The following is a 22,923-nucleotide window of genomic DNA, read 5'->3' on the forward strand; positions in this document are numbered from 1 at the left end:
GGGTTGTCTTTTCATTTTGTTGATGGGTTTCCTTTGCTGCACAAAAGCATTTAAGTTGGATGTAGCCCTATTTGGTTTTTTTTGTGTGTGTGCGCTTTACTTTTTTTTTCTTTTATTTTATTGATTATGCTGTTACAGTTGTCCCAATTTCTTTTCCCCCTGCTCCCCTCCACCCTGTGACCTCCCCTCCCTCCAGATGCTCCCCCCACTTAGTCCATGCCCATTGGTTGTACATATAGTTCTTCTCAATATCTTCCTGTCTACTCCACTCCCTCCTACTATGCTTAATTCCTGCATCATCTCCCTCCCTCTCCCCTTTCCCCCTCCCTGCTGACCTCCCCCCAATATGTTCCCCGTACCTGTAATTCTTTTCCACTCTCATTGCCTACTTAGTTTGCCTTTGTTTCAATTCCCTATCTTCTGCTGTTGGTTGTTGTGATACAGTTTTCATTTTAGTGTTCATAGTTTTGATCCTCCTTCTTCTAAACAAGTCCCTTTAACATCTCATATAACAGTGGTTTGGATCTGATGAACTCCTTCAGTTTTACTTTGTCCTGGAAACACTTTCTCTGCCCTTCTATCCTGAATAACAGCTTTGCTGGATAGAGTATTCATTGTTGTAGGTTTTTGATTTTCATTACTTTGAATATTTCTTGCCAGTCCCTTCTTGCCTGTAAAGCCTCCTTTGAGAAATCCACTGATAGTCTAATTGGGACCCCTTTGTACATAATTCTTCTCTCTTGCTGCTTTTAAGATTCTCTCTTTAATTTTTGACATTTTGATGATAATGTGTCTTGGTGTGGTCCTCCCTGGGTCCAGCCTAACTGAAAATCTCTGTGCTTCCTGGACCTGTAAGTTCATTTCCTTCCCCAAGTTAGGGAAGTTCTGCTTCATTATTTTTTCACATAATTTTTCATTTTCTAGTTCTTCTTCACCCTTTGGAAATCCTATAATTCGAACGTTCATTCGCTTATAGCTGTCCCAGAGGTTTCTGAGCCTCTCCTTACATTTCTCACTTTTTGTTTCCTCTTTCTGCACTGGTTGACTGTTTGTTCCCTATGTTCCGATTTGTTGATTTGATCACTGGCTTTCCCTTCCTCACCACTTGTCTTGTATGTATTTTTGTTCATTTCAGTGGGGCTAGCCTTCAATCCTTCCTGTCTTGATTCAGCCCCACTGTTAGGTCTGTAAACTGCCTTATGACTATAGCTCTGAACTGAATCTCAGAAAGATTCGCTATTTGTTCATCGGTCAAGGCCTTTATTTGTTTTTCGTTAGCTGTGTGACTGATATTTCAATCATTAATTTTGCCATGCTGACCATTTTGTTTATCTTTCCTTCTTGGGCGGGGCACTGTCACACGTCCTACACTATATTGGGTGGAGCCCTGCGTGCTTGTCACAACCTGGTGACCTTTCTCACCACCCTGTGGCACTTTGCGTGGGGGCGGGGGTCCAAGGGGAATTCCTGCTGTTACTCTCTGCTGAGGAACAGGGAGCGTCCTCCGTCTCCACAGTCCGAGACAACGGGGTCTGCCTTCCCTGACGTTAAAATCGCGAGCCGACAGGTCTGGTCTGTAGCCAGGGCCGGCTCCCAGGTGCTTCTCTCCTCACCCCAAATACGGGTGTCTGCTTACTGGATCCTGCTGTTCGCTGCTGTGGCTGCGCCTCCAGCACAGTTGGATATTTCAGCCGCGGTCTCACCGTTCCTACCAGTCCGTACGAACACCACTTGTTTATGATTTCATACGTTGGACTCCCATGTAGCTTTATTTTCTGGAACTTATTATCTTTGGTTTTGCGGCAGTTGTAATCCTTCTTGGTTGTGGAGGGAGACAGCGTGTCGGTCTATGCTTTCATCTTGGCCGGAAGTTAATTTCTCTTTTGTTTCCTTTGCCTGAGGAGATGTAGCAGAAAAAATAATGGCATGAGAAATATCTGAGATTTTTCTACTTACGTTTTCTTCCAGGATTTTTATGTTTAACATTTAAGTCTAACCCAGTGGAGTTTACTCTTGTGTATGATGAAAGAAGGTGGTCTAGTTTCAGTTTTTTGCACATATCTGTCCAATTTTCCCAACACCATTTATTGAAGAGACTACCTTTAATCCATTGTATATATTTGCCTCCTTTGTCAAATATTGATTTACTATAAGGTGTGGATTTATTTCTAGACTCTTTATTCTGTTCCACTGAACTATTTTGAGTATTATGGGTTTGTAGTATAGTTTGCTTTTAAATATTTTTTTAAAGTTGGTAACCCTATATTAATTTTCTCATTTAAAAAATACATTGGTGAAATCAGAAGTCTGGAAATTCCCATGTATAGGGCCAGTAGAGAGCAAGAAAATGGAAATTTGGGAGAAGATAACTAATTGAGCAGGGTCTTGGAGAATGAGCTCTAGAACACAGAGCTCAGTGCAGACACTAAGCATAGGAGGACTTATAACCATGTTTAGAGGTGATGGTAAGGAAAGTTTCTCTGGTAACTAAAAAGCAAGATCATATGAACGCAAAATAAGCCTAGTAGTAGCAACTAGATTTAATAAATAAATAATGTAGAACAGTGACGATTTGGAGCAACTTTTATGAAGAATGGGAAAAAGAAGTAAATCCAGGAATAAAGTCACAGGCTTAAAAAAGGAAGATGAATTCAACACTAAATATCCTGATAAAGTCAAAGAATTAAGTTTAGTGAAAGTAAAGGAGTGGCAGATGCATACAGAAATATAGGTGTGGTCAGAAGGTAGAATTTCTGAATATAAGATCTTAAAACCAGAGTAAAAGCTCATTCATTGATGTTGATACTTGTGTTAACCATTCATTAAGCACCCTAAAAAAATTAATTATCTCTAGTCATAGCTATTAGTACCAACATATTACAAAGGAAAAACTGAGGCTGTAATGAATTTTCAATAGAACTCATTTTTTTTGCATTATGTCTTAAAGAGATGTGTGGGGGATGGGTGGCATTGGTTCAGAAAATTGTGACCCCTCACACAGTGCCCTGAAGAGAGGCAGAGAGAACAGGCCAAAAACAGTCTCAGAGAGTCACATTCTTCTGATAGATAACTGGGAAGTAATACAAAGAAAACAACCATTTGGTGCCAGGCTGACCTTCACATAGCATGTTCAAAGCTTTGCAGATAAGTTATCTGAATCCCGTTTGGCAGAATTCCTTGCATGCATGCTACGAAATAAAACTGGACATGAGGATAGGGCCTGGAGCTTTATCTCTTCTCGAAGAGATTCACTCTTCGCTCCCCAGAACAGGCAGACAGTTTCTGGGTCATTTTCATCTGCGCTGTGGGCCCTGCTGATCAATGAACCCCTCAGAGATGACTCTGCATTCATAGAGAGTAGTGAAAGGCCTTGCATTCCCAAGATAATTTTGAAGAAATACATGACTATCAACTGTTGTTAATATCTTGCTAGTAATTAATACCTATTATGAAGCTGTAGCAATTATGATAGTGTGATAATGTCATAGAGGTCATACAAATTGACCAATGGAAAACAATAAACAATCTATAGATGTGCAGAAAACTGATTTGACATTAGTGACATTACAAACCATAAAAGAAAAGTTAAACTATTCAATTAATGCTAACAGTTAACTGTGCATATATAAAATAAATAAAATTAGATCTCTACCTCATGCACAAAAAAATAGGTTGATAAGACACCTAAATATGAAGAATAAAATCTTAAAACTTTTGGCAAAAATATAGAAGAATATCATTGTGATTTTGAGGTAGGAAAGGGTTTCTTAAACAAGACCCCCCAAAACACAAAATATAAAGGAAAAGTTGAATAAATCTGCCTACATTCAAACTACATTTCAGTATAAGACAAGACACCATGAACAAAGGTCAAAGAAAAGGCACAGACTGGAAGAAGACATATAAAGGTCATACAAAGATAAGTATGGTATTATTATCCAGAAAACATCAATCAGTGACAAAGATGAGCAAATCAATTGCAAAATGAGCAAAGATGCCCAGAGATGTCCATGAAAACATTTGACATTAGTAGTACCAGAGAAATTTGGACTGGGAATAGAAATTTGGACTACATCAATTTATTGACCATATTTGAATTCATGGGGCTGGATGAACTTATAGAAGAAAATCATGCAAAGAAATTAGAGTCTAGGCCTAGCTGGAACAAAAAGCAGACAATACATTACTGATTCCCACTCAAGTTTTAACAGTAAATAATAACACCTTTAACTTTATTCACATATTCAACATTTTGTCTGGCTTTTTTGGAACACAAAATGTTTTTGTTTTTTAAAAATGAAGTCTAAATATAAGATTTAATGCTAATAAAGCCAGATTATTTTATATTCTATGTCAGAAGGTAGTTAGATATGCCTGTCACTTCTATTTAGGACAATATTATCTCCAGCCTGTTTCATGTACTGCTAAGGAGGCAGGGTTGTGGGAATGAAATTAAATTAAAAAATACGAAGAAAACTGTATATAATTTTAAAGAAAAGGGAATCTAAGGAAAAAACCCCTGTACTTCAAAATAAGAATTTTCTTTTAATTGGTGGGGTTAGAAACTTTTATACATTGGCATAATGTATACATTACATAATGCATCACAAATACCTAATGAAGGCACTCACAACTTCCCTAAATTTAAAAAAAAATTTTTTTTCTTTTATCCATCCTCCATACAGACTTATACTCACTACATTTCTTCTACTTGAAAATAGCAAACTATGTACATAAACTGCTCAGGGGAAGTGAGTCTCTCACACATACATACAAACTACATACTGCATAATTCCTTTTATATGAAGTTTAAGAAACTGCAAAGGGGGGGGGAACTTCTGGTTAAGATGGAGGCCTAAACAGACACATTACATCTCTCTCCACAACTAAGAAGGAATACAACTACCTCAAAACTAGACACAACCAAAAGTTCCAGAAAATCGAGCTGCATGGAAGCCCAACAAACAAAGACATAAAGAAGAAATACTCATCCAGACAGTTAGGAGGGGCTAAGCCTGAACAGAGAGGACACGGTGTGGTGACGGCAGGAGGAGGAGGAGCAGCAGCAGCAGCAGCAGCAGCAGCAGCAGCAGCAGCTTGGCAGAAAGCGCAGTCACATGTTTTAAAAAGTAGGGAGGGGTACCTGGGGAGCACTCCCAGCACGAGCACCAACACCAGCACCAGATCAGATGTGCAACTCACAGTCCCAGTGCTGGGGAAGATAAAGCCTCATTGCTTTTGACTTTGCAAACTAGTGGGGGCTGGGGTGGAGGAAGAAACTGCTGGTCTCTCAGGAGAGTCCACTCATTTAAAGGGCCCCCACAGTCCTAGAACATCTGCAGATCCACCTACTCTGGGAACAACAGCCAGGACAACAGCTAGAGAGGCGCCAGGCCCATGCAGAAGTGGGAGAAGTGCCTGGAAAAGGGAGAGTGCTGAGCAAGCGGCATTGTTCTCTCTCTGACCCCTCCCCCACACGCAGCGCCACAGAGTGGTGAAACAGGTCTCCCTGTACTGACAAATACCTAAGGCTCCACCCCTTAAACATAACAGGTGTGACAGCTCTACCCAAGACACAGAGGCAAACAAACACAGGAGCCTGTCAAGATGAGGAGACAGAGAAGTATGGCCCAAAAGGGGGAATGGATCAAGGTACCAGTGGGAGAACTAAGCGATAAGGAGATAGCCTACCTAACAGATGGAGAGTTCAAAACACTGGTGATAAAGATGCTCACAGACCTGACAGATATGCTTGAGTATGGCAAACGCATAAGGGAAGAAGTGAAGGCTAAGCTAAATGAAACTAAGGAAAATCCACACAAAACCAATGGTGAAGGGAAGGAAACCAGGATTCAAATTAATGACCTGGAAAATAAGGAAGGAAAAAAGTCAACCAGTACAGGAGGAAACAAGAATTGAAAAAAAATGAGGAGAGGATTAGGAACCTCTGGGACAACTCTAAACGTGCCAACATCAAAAACACAGGGGTTCCAGAAGGAGAAGAGGAAGAATAAGAAATTAAAAACTTATTTGAAAAAACAATGAAGGAAAACTTCCGAAATTTGGTGAAGGAAACAGACATACAAGTCCAGGAAACACAGAGATTCCCAAACAAGCTAGACCCAAAAAGGATCACACCGAGACACATCATAATTAAAATGCCAAAGATTAAAAGTAAAGAGAGAATCTTAAAAGCAGCAAAGAGAAGCAGAGAGTTACCTACAAAGGGGTGCCTATAAGCCTGCCAGCCGATTTCTCAAAAGAAACTGCAGGCAAGAAGGGACTGGTAAGAATTATTCAAGGTGATGAAAAGCAAGGACTTACAACCAAGATTACTCTATCCAGCAAAGTTATCATTTAAAATGGAAGGGCAGATAAAGTACTTCCCAGACAAGGTAAAGCTAAAGGAGTTCATCATCACCAAGCCGTTATTATATGAAATGTTAAAGTGACTCATTTAAGGAAAAGAGAATCAAAATTATGAACATTAAAATGACAACAAAGTTACAACTATCAACAACTGAATCAAAAAAATAAAAACAAAATCCAACTAAGCAAACCAGAATAGGAACAGAATCATAGGTATGGGGATCATTTGGAGGGTTATCAGTTGGTAGGAGGTAGGGGGAGAAAGGGGGAAATGGTGCAGGGATTAAGAAGCATAATTGGTTGGTACAAAATAGACAGCGGGAAGTTATGAATAATATAGGAAAGGCTGAAGCCAAAGAACTTATATGCACGACCCATGGACATGAACTAAGAGGGGTGGGATTGCTGAAGGGAAGGAGGGTACTGGGCAGAGGGGAGCAAAGGGGAAAAAATTGGGTCTACTATAACATAATCAATAAAATACTTAAAAAAATGAACTTGCAAAGCAAGACAGAATTGTAGTGGTTAGAAGCAGCACAAATAAGCACTCTTGGTTGGTGGATATTACCTCTCTCTCTCTAGATAGATACATACATACATACATCTGGGTAGTGGTCACCTCCATTTGGCACTTGAGTATTTTACTGTTATTTCTCTTGAGGTGTATACATTTCAGTTCCTTTAGAGAAAAACTTCTTAGTACGAAGTCTTAAAAATCTCACTCAGCACAGCTTGTTTTGCCCTTGTCAAAACCACAAAGCCTCTACACTGGCTTTGTGGCTCAGTGGATTGATCCCTGCCTGTGAATGTAAAGGTAGCTGGTTTGACCCCCAGTTAGGGCACATGCCTGGGTTGCAGGCCACATCCCCAGCCAAGGGAGTGCAAGAGGCAACTGATTGATGTTTCTCTCCCTCTTTCTCCTTCTCTTCCCCTCTCTAATAAAATCTTTAAAAAACAAACAAACAAAAAAACAACGAAGCGTCTAGTTATACTTAGTGGCATTCTTCAAGTGTTTTTTCCCTACTGTGCCCCACTCCTAACCCCTGTCTACCTCAACCATCTCAACAGTGTCTCTATATCTGATCAGCAGAGATGAAAGATAATGACCAACAGAACAGTCCACAAGACAAGGATGTCTGAGATCATCATATTCAGGATAACCTAGCTCTAGGGTCCGTTTTCCTCCAAACCAAAAGCTAGCTTGAAAAAGGAAATTGAAAGGAAATCCTAATGTGAACGCCAACATTTTGATCCCCACTGTGTCCATCACATTTATATCGCTCAAGCTCATGAACATGTGAATGTGTATCTGAGTATCTTCATAGAATTTCTATTGTAATTGTACTTTGACAATTCTGAACAGGGTAAAATGACATATAATCAGTTTATCTAGATTCCAATGAACCCTCTTACTGATCGTTATTTTTTTAGGCAGTGACCATCACAAATATTAAATTTAAACAATCCAATGAAAAGCTGCGTTAAATTCTTTCCCTTTCTCACTTTAAAATGAAAATACCAAGATAAAAATAAAAAAAAGAAAATGAAGCATATTTATTACAAGTGGCTGTTTATATTAAGTCATACAAAATTAAAACTGGACCATGTGCAGTTCTTGGTACTACATATTGTTGCCAAGTGAAGTTCAGAATTGTAATGAGACACAATTAAGATCACATGACATGCAATCAAGTGCATTACTTGGGATATTTTACTTCAAAACAAAAATATGAAACAAAATCATGTCAAGGAAGATGTTTCAAGGGAGTGAAGCTCTCTTTACATCCCTCAATTTAAAAAAAATGTTCGTAAAAATACAAAAATGAAAGATGTTCAGACACTCTGGATTGTAGCAGAAGCCCAGCAACAACATATAAAGGAAACCCGAAGGCTTTATATTCTTTTTATCATGTTTCAAGTTATAGTTAACCGAAAAAAAGAACTGATCTGCAAAAGGAATACGTAAATACCTGAGGAAAGACTATCACCAGTCTTGTCTGAGTAAGAAAAATCTCAGGGCCTCCGGGCAGGGTTGCACTGAATTACGGAGGCGCAGAGCTGTAAGCATTCCAGTTTGGGTAGAGGATTTTAACTTTTTTAAAAAACCAGGATTGTAGGGGTGAAGGAGCAGAATTAGGCGTCGCGAGGGTGGGAGTTGTCTTAAGTGAATATTCAATCCTACAGCACCTAACCTTTTCTTGGAAGAGACGGCCAACAGAAAAGGGGCAGAAATAAAAAGACATGGGGAGAACCCAACCTTTGAAAGGCCTTTTCAGGTTACAAAGCACTGTCACATGATTTACTCATCCGACACGATATCCTTTCTGCTGACCTCCAGAGTTTACAGACGTAAAAGGCCCAGTGCGAAAGCCCTCTTCAAAATCCTGACGCTAGGAGAACCCACTACACAGCCGGTCGGTGGCCATGAAGCGCGCGGCCGCCCCCGACCCCTCTGCGTCTGCCCGCCCCGCGTACACGTCACTCGCCTGCTGCCAATAAGCGCCGGGCAGGTCACCTCCTCCCGGGCCCCGCAGCCCCTCCCGCCGCCGGTACCAGGACTTCGAGCGCCCGCCGGCCACCTCCGCTCTCGGCGCAGGCGCGGCAAGCAAAGCAGAAGCTCGGGAGCAGACGCCGCCGGTGAGGATGGTGCTGGAAAGCGTGGCCCGCATCGTGAAGGTGCAGCTCCCCGCCTATCTTAAGCGGCTCCCAGTCCCCGAGAGTATTACCGGGTTTGCCCGGCTCACAGGTAATGCCCACCATCAGCTGGTGCCCACCCTCCGCGCTTCCCAGGCGGGGGCGGGGTTGGGGATGGGGGCGCTAAACGTCTTCGGGTCAAGGGGCGGGGCGGGGCGGAGCGGAGCTCACTGAGTGGCGCGGGACCTCGTGACCCTGCGAACGCGCGCCGGCGCAACCGCCTTGGAGCACGTGTGATGACGCCTCTCCAGTAAGAACCTTTCGGAGTGGTTGTCCCCGTCGGTATCTTCAGTGTTTTTCAGTGGTGCGAGACCGGTTTTTACAAAGAAGGTGCTGAGTTGGGACCTGGCTCATCTGATCCATCTCCATCGTTCTCTGCAGTGTGCTTGTTTATTTTAAAGCAGAATAAGTCACGTCCAGTCCGCTGTTTATCAAGCGGTACCAGCTCTCAGCTGGATTTTGCCTTCAGCGTGTGTGTGTGTGTGTGTGTGTGTGAGTGAGTGAGAGAGAAGCACAGCCACACACGGAATGTGTATATGATAGTCTCATTTAGTAAGAAAACTAGAAAATGATTTTCATTCCTGGAGAGATGACCTATCATGGGGGCATTTGAGGTCGCCTCCATTGCTAAGGGTGTGGAGGTCTATGTTAGCTGTCTTAAAATATAGCATTTGGAAGGCTGACTGGATGATTTATTTTGTGTAGACCAAAAGACGACTAAATTAGTGAAATTGGAAATAGATTTCAGCTCCAATACAAGGACGTTAAAAAAAATTTTTTTCATTAAAGAAAACTTTACCAACCAAATAGATGGCCTTGGGGAGGTATCCCTTCTCAGAGATTTAGGGAAAAAAAAAAAGAATCGCAAAGTCTGGTGGGCAGACAGATTTAGATGGGGACACTAGACGACTTATATATCTAAAGATTTTTTGAATTATGGACAGAGACAGCTGCTCTGTAGATAAGTGAATTGTGAGATACTAACATTTAGTTGTTAAAGTGGTAGAAAACTTGTAATTGAATAGAAACCGTGGTAACTATAATAGGCACTAAAAAGAAATATCTAAATATCAGAAGCCACAGAAAAGTAACAAAATGAAAAAACTGTTTCAAGTCAAGTATTTATAAACATCAGTGTCTTCTTTTGATCCTACTAGTTTATTTTGATGGATTTGCAGCAATTATGTAAAATTATTTTTCCCCTTTATCATTTCTTGTACTTAGGTACTTTACATATTTTAATTTATTCCTTCTCTTGTTCTAACAACAATATAATCTTATTTTAAATTAAGATCACAGTAGACCTAACCATTCCCCTGCAGCTGGAAATTTGGAACATTTACATAAATATGTTTTTTGTTTATAATATTTAGTGGTAAGTGGCCCTGTACCAATACCAATAGTTATTTTTTTCTCTTTGGATTATACCTTTGGGTATATTCACTAAAATAAAAATAACCGGGTCAAAAGGATATGATCATTTTGTGACATTTGTTCCCATTGGCCAACTTACCTTTTTAATAATTTGCATAAATTAACTGCTGAATTTTTAACTGTCAAGAAAGAAAAATGGCCTCTTAACTCCCTCCCCAGTTCTGAATTAAGTGTGTTAATTCTGTAAGTGGATGGTTTTATATTAGTTTCACTGTTCTGGTGATAGAGTGTAGTTGAAGCAGATTAGAAAATAAGATATTTGATTTAGTAGCTAGAAGATTTTACAAGTGTTTTTTCCTTAAAGATTCCTCTTGTCAACCAATATTTAATTTCTATTAAAGGCACTAAGGAAACTCAACCTAAGTTTCTCTTTAAATCAGTAATATATAATAAGTTCGTTTTTAAAGCTCTGAAATATTTAATGTAAGGACTGTTTCTCAGAAATATGAGAACTCTGGTAAATACATTAATAGTACATATTGTAAGTTCCATTACAGTGTCTACAATTTAGTTCTCATTGTATTGCTTATTTGTTTAGGAAACATTAACATGTTTATAATAACTGCTTTATGAAAAAAAAAGAGATAGTCTGCTTCACAATAGACAATGACAATTGTAGCAGTTGCAGAATCTATTTTGAAGCACTGGAAAAAAAGCAATTTTCACTCTTCAGTCTCCAACTAGATAATGTCAAATAGCTAATGACATGTGGCTCTCTTCAATGAGCTACTTTTTGAATCCATACTTAGACTTCGTTGAAACGAAAACCTGAGAGAGAACTTTTCAGCAGTTGTGTAAATGTCTAGGAGACCAAAATTATTTTCATTTTCTATCTATAACAGTTGGGGCCAGAAAAAGTTACAGTTCACATTATTGCCTGTTTTTCCTTCCCTATTTAGATCCATTAGTTTTTTTTTTTTTAAAAGCATTTGACTCTCTCATGATGACTCTGCATTCTTATTTAAACACTTGGAGATCCTTTCCATACAGTATTTACAGACAGTCCTTATCTATCAGAAACAATTTACCTGTTTTAGTTTAAGTCACATTTTTAAGAGTGAGGCTTTTAAGATAAACATGTATGATTTTGCCCTTTTGAAGTAAGTACAGTGTGTTCTAATACGTTGACCTTTGGAAAAAATCTTTCCCTGTCATAGAAACTTTTAAAATAGAACAAAAAAAAAAATCTTCCCACTTTAAAGTCAGAAAATTAATTACTTCTAGATTTAAACACTATCTTTGAAACTTTGAATATAATAGTTCTTCCCCACATGAACTAGTTTGTTTCTTTGAAATGAAATCGTTTTGATCCTAAAGACAATATTTTTCCTAGAGATACACAAACATGTCAGAACTGACAGCTTTTAAGGGCATTAGCTCTATTTATCTAGAAAGGGTTAATTTTGAGCAGAATTTAGAAGTGCACCAGAGGTGGAAACATGTTTCCACAAAAAGACATACAAGCATGTTCACAGCAACCTTATTTATAATAGCCCCAAACTGGAAGCAATCGAAGCATCTACCAACAGGAGAATAGATTAACAAATTATAGTATATTCATAGGGTAGAATGCTAGTTAGCAATAAAGAGGGATGAATTACTGATCCACTGATGAATCTCAAAAACTTTATGTTAAGTGAAAAAAGCTTTGGTTACAGAAATCAGTGGTAGGAGATAGACTAGAAAGGGGCACGATAATACTTTCTGGAGTGATGGAAATATTTTAAATATTTTTTCCCCTTTTTCAGTGGAAGCTACAGGATTATATTTAATTGTCACAAACCGGAGTTAACTGTACCTTATTTTTTCTTTTAAACAAATGGAACCAAAGGTTAGTTTTCTCGATAGGAAAGTATAATAAATCACTAAGTTCAAACCGAAGAGTTGTATTTATTGACAAGTAAATAATAAAGGTTATTTCTGAAAGATTGAAGAATTTTATTTTAGAAAGCTTTTTTGTTTAGAATTTGGGAACTTATTTACATAGTTATAAGTTGTAAATGTTTTTCCTCCCTCTTCCTAATTAGTCCAACTAAAAGTTAACGTAATTAAAGATTATATTAGCCTTTCTTCCATATAACTACTTTGCAATATAAAATTCCTCAGGCCATTGCGTATTTATTGAGTACTTACAATGAGCCCAAGCAGTGTTCTAGATACAGTGATGCTGTTCTGTTCATAATAGTGAATGGAAAAAAAATATTTAAAAATTGATCTTTAATTTCTTTTCTTGTCACTTTGGGCTTGAATTGTCTGTATTAGGTTTGAAGTGGTAATAGTAAAGCCGTCCATTGAAAATATATTCTCATCTTTCTGCGATTCAGAAATAGAGGTCATTTGTGTGTTTTACCTGTAAATGATACATAAGAAAAAACATCAACAACAAAATTGCCAGTATTATTTTTATGGTATCATTGTATGCAAGCTTTCAAAAGAGGAAAAAAATCTGCCCTAGTTCTTTAGAATATAATTCTTCATTGAGAAATGTTTTTATCACTGTGTTTGTTTATATATCTTGATCAGGAATAGGATGTGATGGCTAGCTCATCTACATAAAGTGTTGAATCTGCCTCTTCTTAATTTTATTTCTTTCAAGGAGCTATTTTCTTTTAACAGTATGTGAACTTTCAGAAAATTGGTGTTACTAAATTACTTGCTACGCAGGTTGCTTTGAAGTGTAATTTTCTGTTAGATATGGTGCTGATTCTTTCACTCTACCTTCTAGTCTTCGTATTTTTTATCTTAAGAGGGGGAAATAGAATGTCACAAAATTTAATATTAGGGCCCTCTTGGTATTGATAGTATTAATGTGGTTTGACTTTTTTTTTTAATTATAAACAAATGATTTTTAAAAACCGGAAATAGGAAAACGTCACCTTCTTCAGGTCAGAAATGAAAATACTGAACTAAGGGAAAAAATTTTAAAGAAATTCAACCCTTTTACATTCAAATGAATAAACAAAGTATTGCCAACTGTGTACCTTTTTCATGGATTGAACGTTGAGGTCATCCAGTTCCATTTTTGACTTAACTGTGGCCAAAATGCATCTGTTTCTTTCTGCAACCCCTGATTTTCACCCATACTTTTATCTCCAAATTATGGTTTGTCTTCTAAAACCTATAATACTTGAAGCACCTTCTTGCCCTAAGTGAAACAAAGCTCTGCCTGAGGATAGTACTAGCTCTCTCAGTGGTGTCTTCTTTTCTAATCCTCCTTGTGTTTGTGTGGGGGTATGAGGGAGCAGAAGCAGTTGGAGTGTTTTAGGCCCTGGAACTGTTTTACTCTCCTTCAAGGAAAACTATGTCTTCTGCCATCCATCACTATCTCTTTTTGCTGGTATCTCCTGAATTTGAGTCTCTCCCTTACATTTTTTAAGTATGCTGACACCACCTATTTCTTCCCTTCATCTACAGTACTGCACTTGTGCTTAAAGCTGCTCTTCTTATATTGTTTTTGTTTCTTTGTTTTTAATTCAAGGCCAGTGCCAACATTCATCCAGATAATGAAATCAGACATCTGGAAATCATGAAGGAGCTTCACTTCCTCTACTTAACTCATTCTCCATATTTATTCAATCACCAAATCCTATTGATTTGACTACCTGAGTTAGTGGTTCTTATGTTTCAAGGTGAGTGAGGGTTGATCACAGACCTACTCAGAGATCCTAATGAAAGCTGTAGACTGTTTCCTCAGAAAATGCACACACACATGCACACACACAATTCTAGAGGATCCATTTGTCCTCTCTTTGCTTTAATGGCCACCGCCTTAGTTTCAGCTCATGTTATTTTTTTCTGGGTGATTTCCCAGTGGATTTTCAACAGGTTGCCTTGACTTTTATACTCCCATCACTTGCCCTCTCTGTTCTTCCTTAATGTTTCTCCACTAATTTATCTTCCATCTAATACCAGTGTAATTTCATAAATGAACAATTTTCCAGCGACACTGATATTCAGATATTTCAGTGGTTCCCTTTTATATAAGAGCTTTTCATAATCTGGCACCTACTCACTTCTATAGTGCCTCTTCTCTTTCATTATATCCTTTAATTTCCTATACTTTTCATGTATGTCACATCTCCGTGCCATTGCCTATTCTGTTTCTCCTGTGTGGAATGGAGCTCCTCCCATCTGCTTGTGGACTCCTATACTCTTACTCATATTTCAGAAATCTGTTTCGGTATCAAATCCTCCTCTTTCCTCAGCCCTGCAAATAATTACTTTGTCCTCTGTGTTGCTTATTTATGATTGCACATACTACACAGTAATGTAATCTTTGTTATAGGTCTATTCTCCATACTAGATGGAAAGCTTCTTGGTCGTAGGGGTTGTGTCTTCTAATCTCTTCTAAAATGTATGCTGTGTAAGATCAGGGACCTTTATATCAGCTGTATCCCCAGCACCTAGTACAGTATTTGGAATGTGGTGGGTATTTGTATTGTTGAACAAATGAATGAATTCTTGTTATTCCTATTTTACAGACCAAAGAAACCTGACTCCAGGCATACGAATATCTGGATTTATACAACAGATAAACTATGAATTAGTTATTTGAAATCCTGCTCTATGCAGCACTGTATTAAGCACTGGGTACATAAAGACAAAAAGACAGTTGCTGACTTGCATTTAGCACATTATCTCCACATAGTAGATAATAATTATATAGCAAAAACTTAGAAAGAGATTATTTAACAATAAATAGCATATTAATCAGATTTCTTTATTAAAAAATATTTATTATGCATTTGAAGTGATGAAAGAGCTCAGAAAGAAGGGGTTGTATGGGAGCAAACTTTCTAGAGGGATGGAAATACCATATATTTTGTTTTTAGTGGTGTTTACAAGGCCTATATAGTTGAAAAATTCACCTAATTGAACACATAACACAAAGCTCAACAGGCTGAACACTGAATTATGCCTTAATATAAAATAACTTAAGCCAAGTATTAATTAGATGACCGAAGTTACAGTGGTGACACAAATAAGGTCCCTGCCCTTGTAGGTTTTCTGTTGTGATTGGGGGCCGTGATAGGTGAGTGTAGCCCTTAAATTCATGTTTCCGAAAGATATTAAGGAATTAGAAAATGTTTCTAATGTAACATTAAGTGAAAAAAGTAGGATATAGACTGTATATAAAATGTGGTATTAATTTTGCATAGCATAGAAATACAACAAATTGTTACTCTTGACTGGTGGGTTGAAAGTCACTTTTTAAAAAATATTTTTCTAAATTTTTAAAAATACTATTTTTGATAATCCTAAAACAAAAATATACTGTATAAAATACACATTATACCTAACAATCAGTAGGTAACAGTTTTTTCTTCACAGTATTTAAAATATTTGTAATAGCTCAACATACATCAAAACAGGTTCATAGGAAATAGCTGGTCTTAAAAGATTTTTTTTTAAGTTTCTTGTTCATATTTTGTGTATTTCATATTTCTTTACTAAACTCAACATTAATAAAGTAATATCTAATTGAGTTTTATAGACCGTTATTTTTCTTTATAAAACTTTTCTGTTGTTAAAATGAGGTTTATCATTAAAAAGCAGATTGAACTAAAACTATTGTATAAGTTATTACTTTGTTCTAGGAGATAATAGTACCTTTCATTACATTATATTAGTGATTTTTTAATATATGCCGTACGAATTTTTAAAACATCCAATACCTGACTGTGTAGTCAGGGTCACTGACCACTTTTCTCTTAGATTGTCAAATAAAAAATGACAACAGCCAACACAACAATAGCCATCCAGTGTGAATGAATCAAAATTACACCTTTTTTTGTTTTTGTTTTTGTTTTGTCAGATGAGCAAAAATATATATATTTGGTGTGCTGCAGAATTTTAGTAACTGGTGTATGTGTGCCATGATATTAAAAAGGTTGAAAATCACTGCTCTATGTATTTATCTTTATATAGATATATATATTTATATATAAAGAGAGAGAGTATGTAGTGTTTTACCAGGGAATTCAGTGTGTCAAAAGAACATTTTCTGTAGTGGATTTTAAAATAGTATTAACACCATTTATTGACTGAGATTTGTGGGCTAGGTGGGAAATACTATACTTAAGAATCTAAGGTTTTTCATCTTTGCATTCTTACTCATTTACTTTTTTTTTTTTGTTCTTATTTTTTCATTCATTTACTTTTTGACCCTGAATCATTTAACCTCTTGTGACTTAATTTTGTAATATACAGTATAATACTTATATTATTCTACTTTAACAAACATCTATTGAATAACTACCATTTTAAGATATACTGGCTGTTGGGGCCAATGTCAATTTAAGACAGTTGCGTGATCGGGAAGATAAGTGTAAATAAATAATTACAATGTGATGAGTGAGAAAGGACTGACATTTATGCTGTACATTATTCATTCACTGAGCCACTCATTAAATATTTCTGAGGTGTCTACTTTGTTCCTGAAGAGTAGCACATAGCTCCTTTTCTTACAGGCTTATGGAAGAGTCAGCTTTACAACTAGGTAACAGTGGTGTGATAAAAGAGCACAAGGAAAAGGGTCGTGGGGATTGCATTAGGAAGTGATTAATTTTGCTTTGTGAAAGCAAGAAAGACTTATGGAGGAGGCAGTAGGTGACCCTAGTCTTGAAGGGTTTACATAAATGAGTCAGGCCAGAGGTAGAAAGGTGTGGCCAAACAGAAGGGATTCCTTATGCAAAGAACGCAGGAAGGCTCCTGCTGGATAACAGCTTCGGGGTGGCTTCAAGTGCATGAGAGGTGGGATGTTTGTGGGAGATGAAGCTGTCAAAGTAGCCCTGCCATGCTGTGGAGTTGGTCCTTCATTAAAACAATGGTCCATAGCAGTATTGTCCAGGAAACTAATGATGGCACATTCTCTTTGTGCTCATTTACTGTAGCCACTAGCCCCGTTTGGCTGTTGAGCTGCTGAAATGTGACCAGTGTGTCTTAGAAACTGGATTTTGAATTTTACTTAATTTTAATTATTTAAATAGCTACATCTGTGTTTTAATCATGTTTTTACTTTTTATATTTTATGATGCTTTAACATCTTGGCCCCTCCCAGCTAATTCCTAAGGATAAGAAACAACTTGCCTGTGGAGATCACCTCTTGTATGCAAATCAACCAATCCAAAGCCTATACCCCTATACCTTAGCCACCTCCTGTATCTAATCAACCAGGATTTCTCCCGCCGGAAATCCCCCTGGGCCAGGTGTGAAACAACTAGGGACCACCCCGGTAGCCTAAACCCACTGATATTATTCAAGCTCTCCAATCCTAAACTATTTACCATGCCCTACCTTGCTGTTTCCTGGAAGCCACAGTAAAGGCTTGTGCGCAAGCTTTCCTGTCACCTACCTTCTGGTAAACCCTGGTACTTCCGCCTGTGTCCTGCGTGTCCCCTTCTCGGGAACTGTAATAAACTTTTCTCTGAAGGCACTTGTCTCTATGTCATTTTATATCTGTTTAAAATGAAATCTTGTGCCCTGGTAGGGTGGCCCACTTGGTTAGAGCGTCATCCCATACCCCAAAAGGCTGTGGGTTCCATCCCCGGTGTGGGCATGTACAGGAGGCAACCTATCGATGTTTCTCTCTTACATCGATGTTTCTCCCTTCAAAAATCAAATACACACACACACACACACACACACACAAAATATCAGGTGAGGATTAAAAAAATTTTGTTTAAATCTTCAATACAAATCAAAACCTTAATAGCTAGTGGCTACTATATTACACAGCACAGATCTATAGACAGGCCCTCTTCCACCCTCAAGAAACAGTTCTTTGTCATTTCCAAAAGTTTATTTCATTCAAAGGATCCATATAGAATGCCTCCACTTTGGTTATGAGAATAGAATAACCAGCATGGACAGATAAGATTGTTACAGAGCTTCATTCTGGTGACTAATATATCCCCCCAAATCTACCATATAGCATTAAGCTGAACTGGCAAAATATTTTTTCAAAGGAGTTGCTACCAATCTCCTTAGTCCCCTTAATAAAAGCTAACATTTATTGTATATCTTTTTTGTGCCAGGCACTCCTATAGGTGCTATACATATATCACTAGGTTGTTTCATTTATAACTCATAACAAACCTTTGGCACCAATTGTATTAAAAATAGTTTTGTTTTGGAAGAGTTGGTATTAAGCCAGTCTTTCAATAGTTGCATAGTAAGAACAGTTCTCTCTGGAGAGTAGTGTTACCAAGAGAAGAACAGATAAAATGTTCTGGCTTGGCCAAAAAGTTTGTCCGTTTGTTGTTGTTTTTTTTTTCCCCCCTGTAAGATGGCTCTAGTAGCACTTAGTTAGTTGTCTTTAACTTCATTCAGAATAATTTGTTAGATTGTAGTGACAGATGTCATATCAGGGTACATTAAAAAAAATCAAAATTGGTAAATTTTTGTGTAGCCGTTTTAATATTGAAGATGGAAGAAAATGTGCAACATTTTTGGCACATTTTACTTTATTATTTCAAGAAAGGTAAAAATGCAAAAAAAAAAAAATCTGTGCAAAGTGGTTTGTGAAGGTTCATATTGGAGGTTTCTTGCTGGATAATGCCAGGTAGACCAGTTGAAGCTGATAGAGATCAAATCTAGACATTCAGAACAATCAATGTTATATCAGGCTGGAGATACCAGCATACTCAAAATATCCAAATCGATAAAGTTATTGGTAAAATGAAAAATATATCTTTTATGAAAAAAATTGGACTTTTTGGCCAACTGAGTTTATCTGTTGGATTTGATTCATGGCGTTTTGAGAACAGCTTCGGACTTACTGTCCTGGACTAAACCTGCTTAAGCTACTGTTTACCCACGTGAAAAAATGGGAATAATAATGTTACCAACTAAATACAGTTGTTGAAGCTAACAAACTTTAAATGAGATAATGTACTCTTAGCATAGTCTATTCACAATCATTAACATTTAATATGCCTTGGCATGTAATCTTCAGTTTTTCTCTACTAGTCTATTTTTATGTAGTGCTTAGCAAGGTATCACGTAGGCCCTCAGGGAAGGATGTCAAATGATAACTGTTTAAGGATTCCTTACAGAGCCCTGCAGAGGCTGGGCACTAACAGGTCATACAAACATACTGAAACGTTTATCTTAGTTTCCTGGTGTGTTTGTCCCCACACAGGGACCATTTCATTGATATCACTTATATTCCCTATGCCCCCATGACAGTGCTGAGCACTAGAAAGGCAGTTAACACTTGTGGAGAAAGGTCACAGGTTCACTACCTGGTCAGGACACACCTGGGTTGCAGGTTATGTCCCAGCTCAGAAAAAATGCAAGAGGCAGCTGATTGAAGTTTCCCTCTCAGATCGATGTTTCTCTCCCACTCTTTCTCCCTTAACCTCTCGTTAAGAATAAATAAAGTCTTGGAACTACTGTAACAGCATAATAAAATATACTTTAAAAAAAAACACTTATGGAATAAGATGTACTTAACAATGAGAACATTCAGCATATAGAAATTTAAGTTCTTTAAAATAGTAGCTTTTACAAAGCATTTAGGTGGTTTTTTTAGGAATCATTGTACCTTACCAAAAAATGTAAAGCATTGAAACTAAAAGAAATTAAAACATGTTCTGTCTGAAATTATATATAAATGGTAAAATAAAGGTATTCTGTTGTATGCTTTTAGACATGATTGAAATATTTTTTAAGCCTATAAAATATATCACACATTGAATTTTATTTATGAGTCATAATTCCTAAAATAAAAAGAAACACAAATATACTTAGGATAATGACAGGATATTTCATATAGGACCTATTTCTGAAAATTTTATTTTCCATTTCACCAGGCTCAAATTAGCCCACAAATGAAACAAGGGGGCCCCAGATAAAGGTGTTTTGATTTACTTATTCATGGTTTTAAAGATGAATAAAGTTAAAGTGAGAAGTAAAGAGTAGATAAAGAATAAGTTCAAGGATGAGACCTGCTGTTTGAGTTCTATTTCAAGAGCACTGCAGACTAACAAATCTATACATGTTTAGTTTCAGAATGGCTTCGGTTATTGCCTTTCCTTGGTGTACTTGCACTACTTGGCTACCTTGCAGTTCGTCCATTCCTCCCAAAGAAAAAACAACAGAAGGATAGCTTGATTAATCTTAAAATACAAAAGGAAAATCCCAAAGTGGTGAATGAGATAAACATTGAAGATTTGTGCCTTACTAAAGCAGCTTATTGTAGATGTTGGCGTTCTAAGACGGTAAGATGTCCATTTACACATACACTATAATTTTGTGTAGTTAAAATGTTTTCCTTCTTAAATCCTCAGTTTTGAGGTTCTGTGAGATGAGCTGTTTTGCCATAGTGTTCAATGGTGAAAGTCTGTGTTCCTAAATGAAAGTTTGCATTTTATGATCCATACTACCTACATTAGAAGTTAGAGCAACAAGGAAAGATAAGACATCTGATTTTTTTTTTTACCATGTTTCAGCAGTTAGGTAGAGCAACTTGTAGTTTAAAAATACACCTATGTTATGACAGAGGACATAAGGGTTAGTGCAGAGTTTAAGCTTTAGAGTCTGAATAAATTCTGTTAAAAGCTGATGTCTGCCAGTTACAGTATGACTTTGGGCAAGTTATTTAATCTTTTATCTCTGATCTTTAAATCTGATAATATATCAACATCACAGACATTTGCAAGGATTTAATGAGATGTATGCACATTGCCCAATAGTATGAGTTAGTAAATGTCTTGATGAGATCTGTTTTCTTCTACTTCTTTGACCATAGGTTATTTGAGGTGTTAAGTACAATTATATTCATCACATCATCCTTTGTAATAGCAAAGTGTTTGAAACAATCTAGAATCTGATAATAGGGGAGCGATTAAAGTATGGCATAATAAAAATGATGGGATATTAGGAAGCCACTACAAATCATGTTTTTAAAGAATATTTAATGACATGTAATACAACTAAGACAAATATATTTCTTTCCCATTTTCATTTAAAAATGCAGAGGAAAAATATACTAAAATGTTAATTGTTACCAGTGAGTGAATTATTAAAAATGGTTTTTAAAATTTTCAAGAATATTATAATATGCATGAATTTTATAGTAAGAACACATTTTGAATTGAAATTACATTCTTCTTAAATTTAAGTAAGTGAATAAGTGAGCTCAAATTTAAAGCTCCACAGAGAACAAAAGTTTCTTTTGATCCACTTTTAAACCAGTTTTATTGACTTATGGAATCATCCAAATGTTTTTATTTAAAATCTACCCAATACTGAATTAACTATTTAAAATTGTTAGATTTGCTGTGGTATTGGAATGTAATTAGGTTAAATGTAGAATACATTATTACTCAGAAAAACTATCTGATTTTTTTTTTCAAAGTAATGTGCTTGCTTTATAAGAGCATTTCACAAATATTTCTACTTACTGAATTATTTTTAAATTAACACTTGTAATTCTTTTTCCTTTCTAGTTTCCTGCCTGTGATGGTTCACATAATAAACACAATGAATTGACAGGAGATAATGTGGGTCCACTAATACTGAAGAAGAAAGAAGTATAATAGTAATAAATTAGGATTAAATTCAGTTGTGTGCTGTTAAATCTTATAACATTATTTTTTCATTATTCGTGTATAGATCTTTCAAATGGTGGTCTTAATTATTACTACTGATTGAGTAATTATTTCTGCCAATTTATTTCTTGCTACAGTACTGTTTATATTTGATATTTCATATATTCAATCATTTATATAGAAATTAAATTGCAACCCTTTTATCCTTCAAAGAATTAATGTATCTTTCTACAATAAAACGAACACTTCTGATTTTAATTAATTGAGAAAAATACAAGTTTTGGGCAATGGGTCCAAAATTATTTCTTTGAATATCAATATTTTCAATAGAATATGTAATTAAAAATTTTCTCCCCTCTCTATTAAGCATGTTATTTTACAGTTCTCTTCTGTTTTGATTATTTGAAGTGTTTTATTTTCTGGCCTTCCACACTACATTCTTTTAAGATCAATAAGAAAAATATTGTTGTCAGGAATTAGTTGAGTTTTCAAAGAAATAAACTCTGCTTTATAGAGATTGTTGACTAATAAATATAAATATCTCGATTTCAGGAAAGATGTGAACTGGATATAAAAATTTCCAACAAGGAACACTTATTTACATTATACAAGTTTTGTTTACAATAGGCTTGTTTGTATCTGTTTAGGTATGTTGTGTATCTTGGGCTATTTGACTCACTGACTGGGTTGGGTGGAGTGGCAAGAACACTTATACCACAACTCATGAGCTTCTGAAATTTGAAGGTCAATTAGAAATAAACATTAAAATAATAAGCAGTCGTCGCCAAAATTGTGTTTATATGAACATTTTCCTCTTTATAACAGTGTAAACCAATAAACAGTATACAAAAAGTTTGCAAAATAAACTTAC

General features: G+C 36.6%; 1 protein-coding gene and 1 long non-coding RNA gene across 2 annotated transcripts; one reads left to right on the forward strand and one right to left on the reverse strand.

Moving 5' to 3' along the window:
* Positions 1–357: 357 nt before the first annotated feature.
* Positions 358–9,162, reverse strand: LOC150019373 (uncharacterized). Its single transcript, XR_016509047.1, has 2 exons — positions 8,702–9,162; positions 358–1,896 (listed from the first exon to the last, which is right to left on the reverse strand). It is a non-coding gene; the product is annotated as an uncharacterized LOC150019373 (long non-coding RNA).
* Positions 8,895–22,826, forward strand: CISD2 (CDGSH iron sulfur domain 2). Its single transcript, XM_090266364.1, has 3 exons — positions 8,895–9,115; positions 20,506–20,720; positions 21,951–22,826. The coding sequence occupies exons 1-3, from the start codon at positions 9,013–9,015 to the stop codon at positions 22,038–22,040; spliced, it is 408 nt and encodes a 135-aa protein (XP_090122490.1). The 5' UTR covers positions 8,895–9,012; the 3' UTR covers positions 22,041–22,826.
* The last annotated feature ends 97 nt before the right edge of the window (positions 22,827–22,923 follow it).

This window comes from Furipterus horrens, unplaced genomic scaffold (genome assembly GCF_987537825.1).
Source record: "Furipterus horrens unplaced genomic scaffold, mFurHor1.1.pri manual_scaffold_2, whole genome shotgun sequence".
NCBI lineage: Eukaryota > Metazoa > Chordata > Mammalia > Chiroptera > Furipteridae > Furipterus > Furipterus horrens.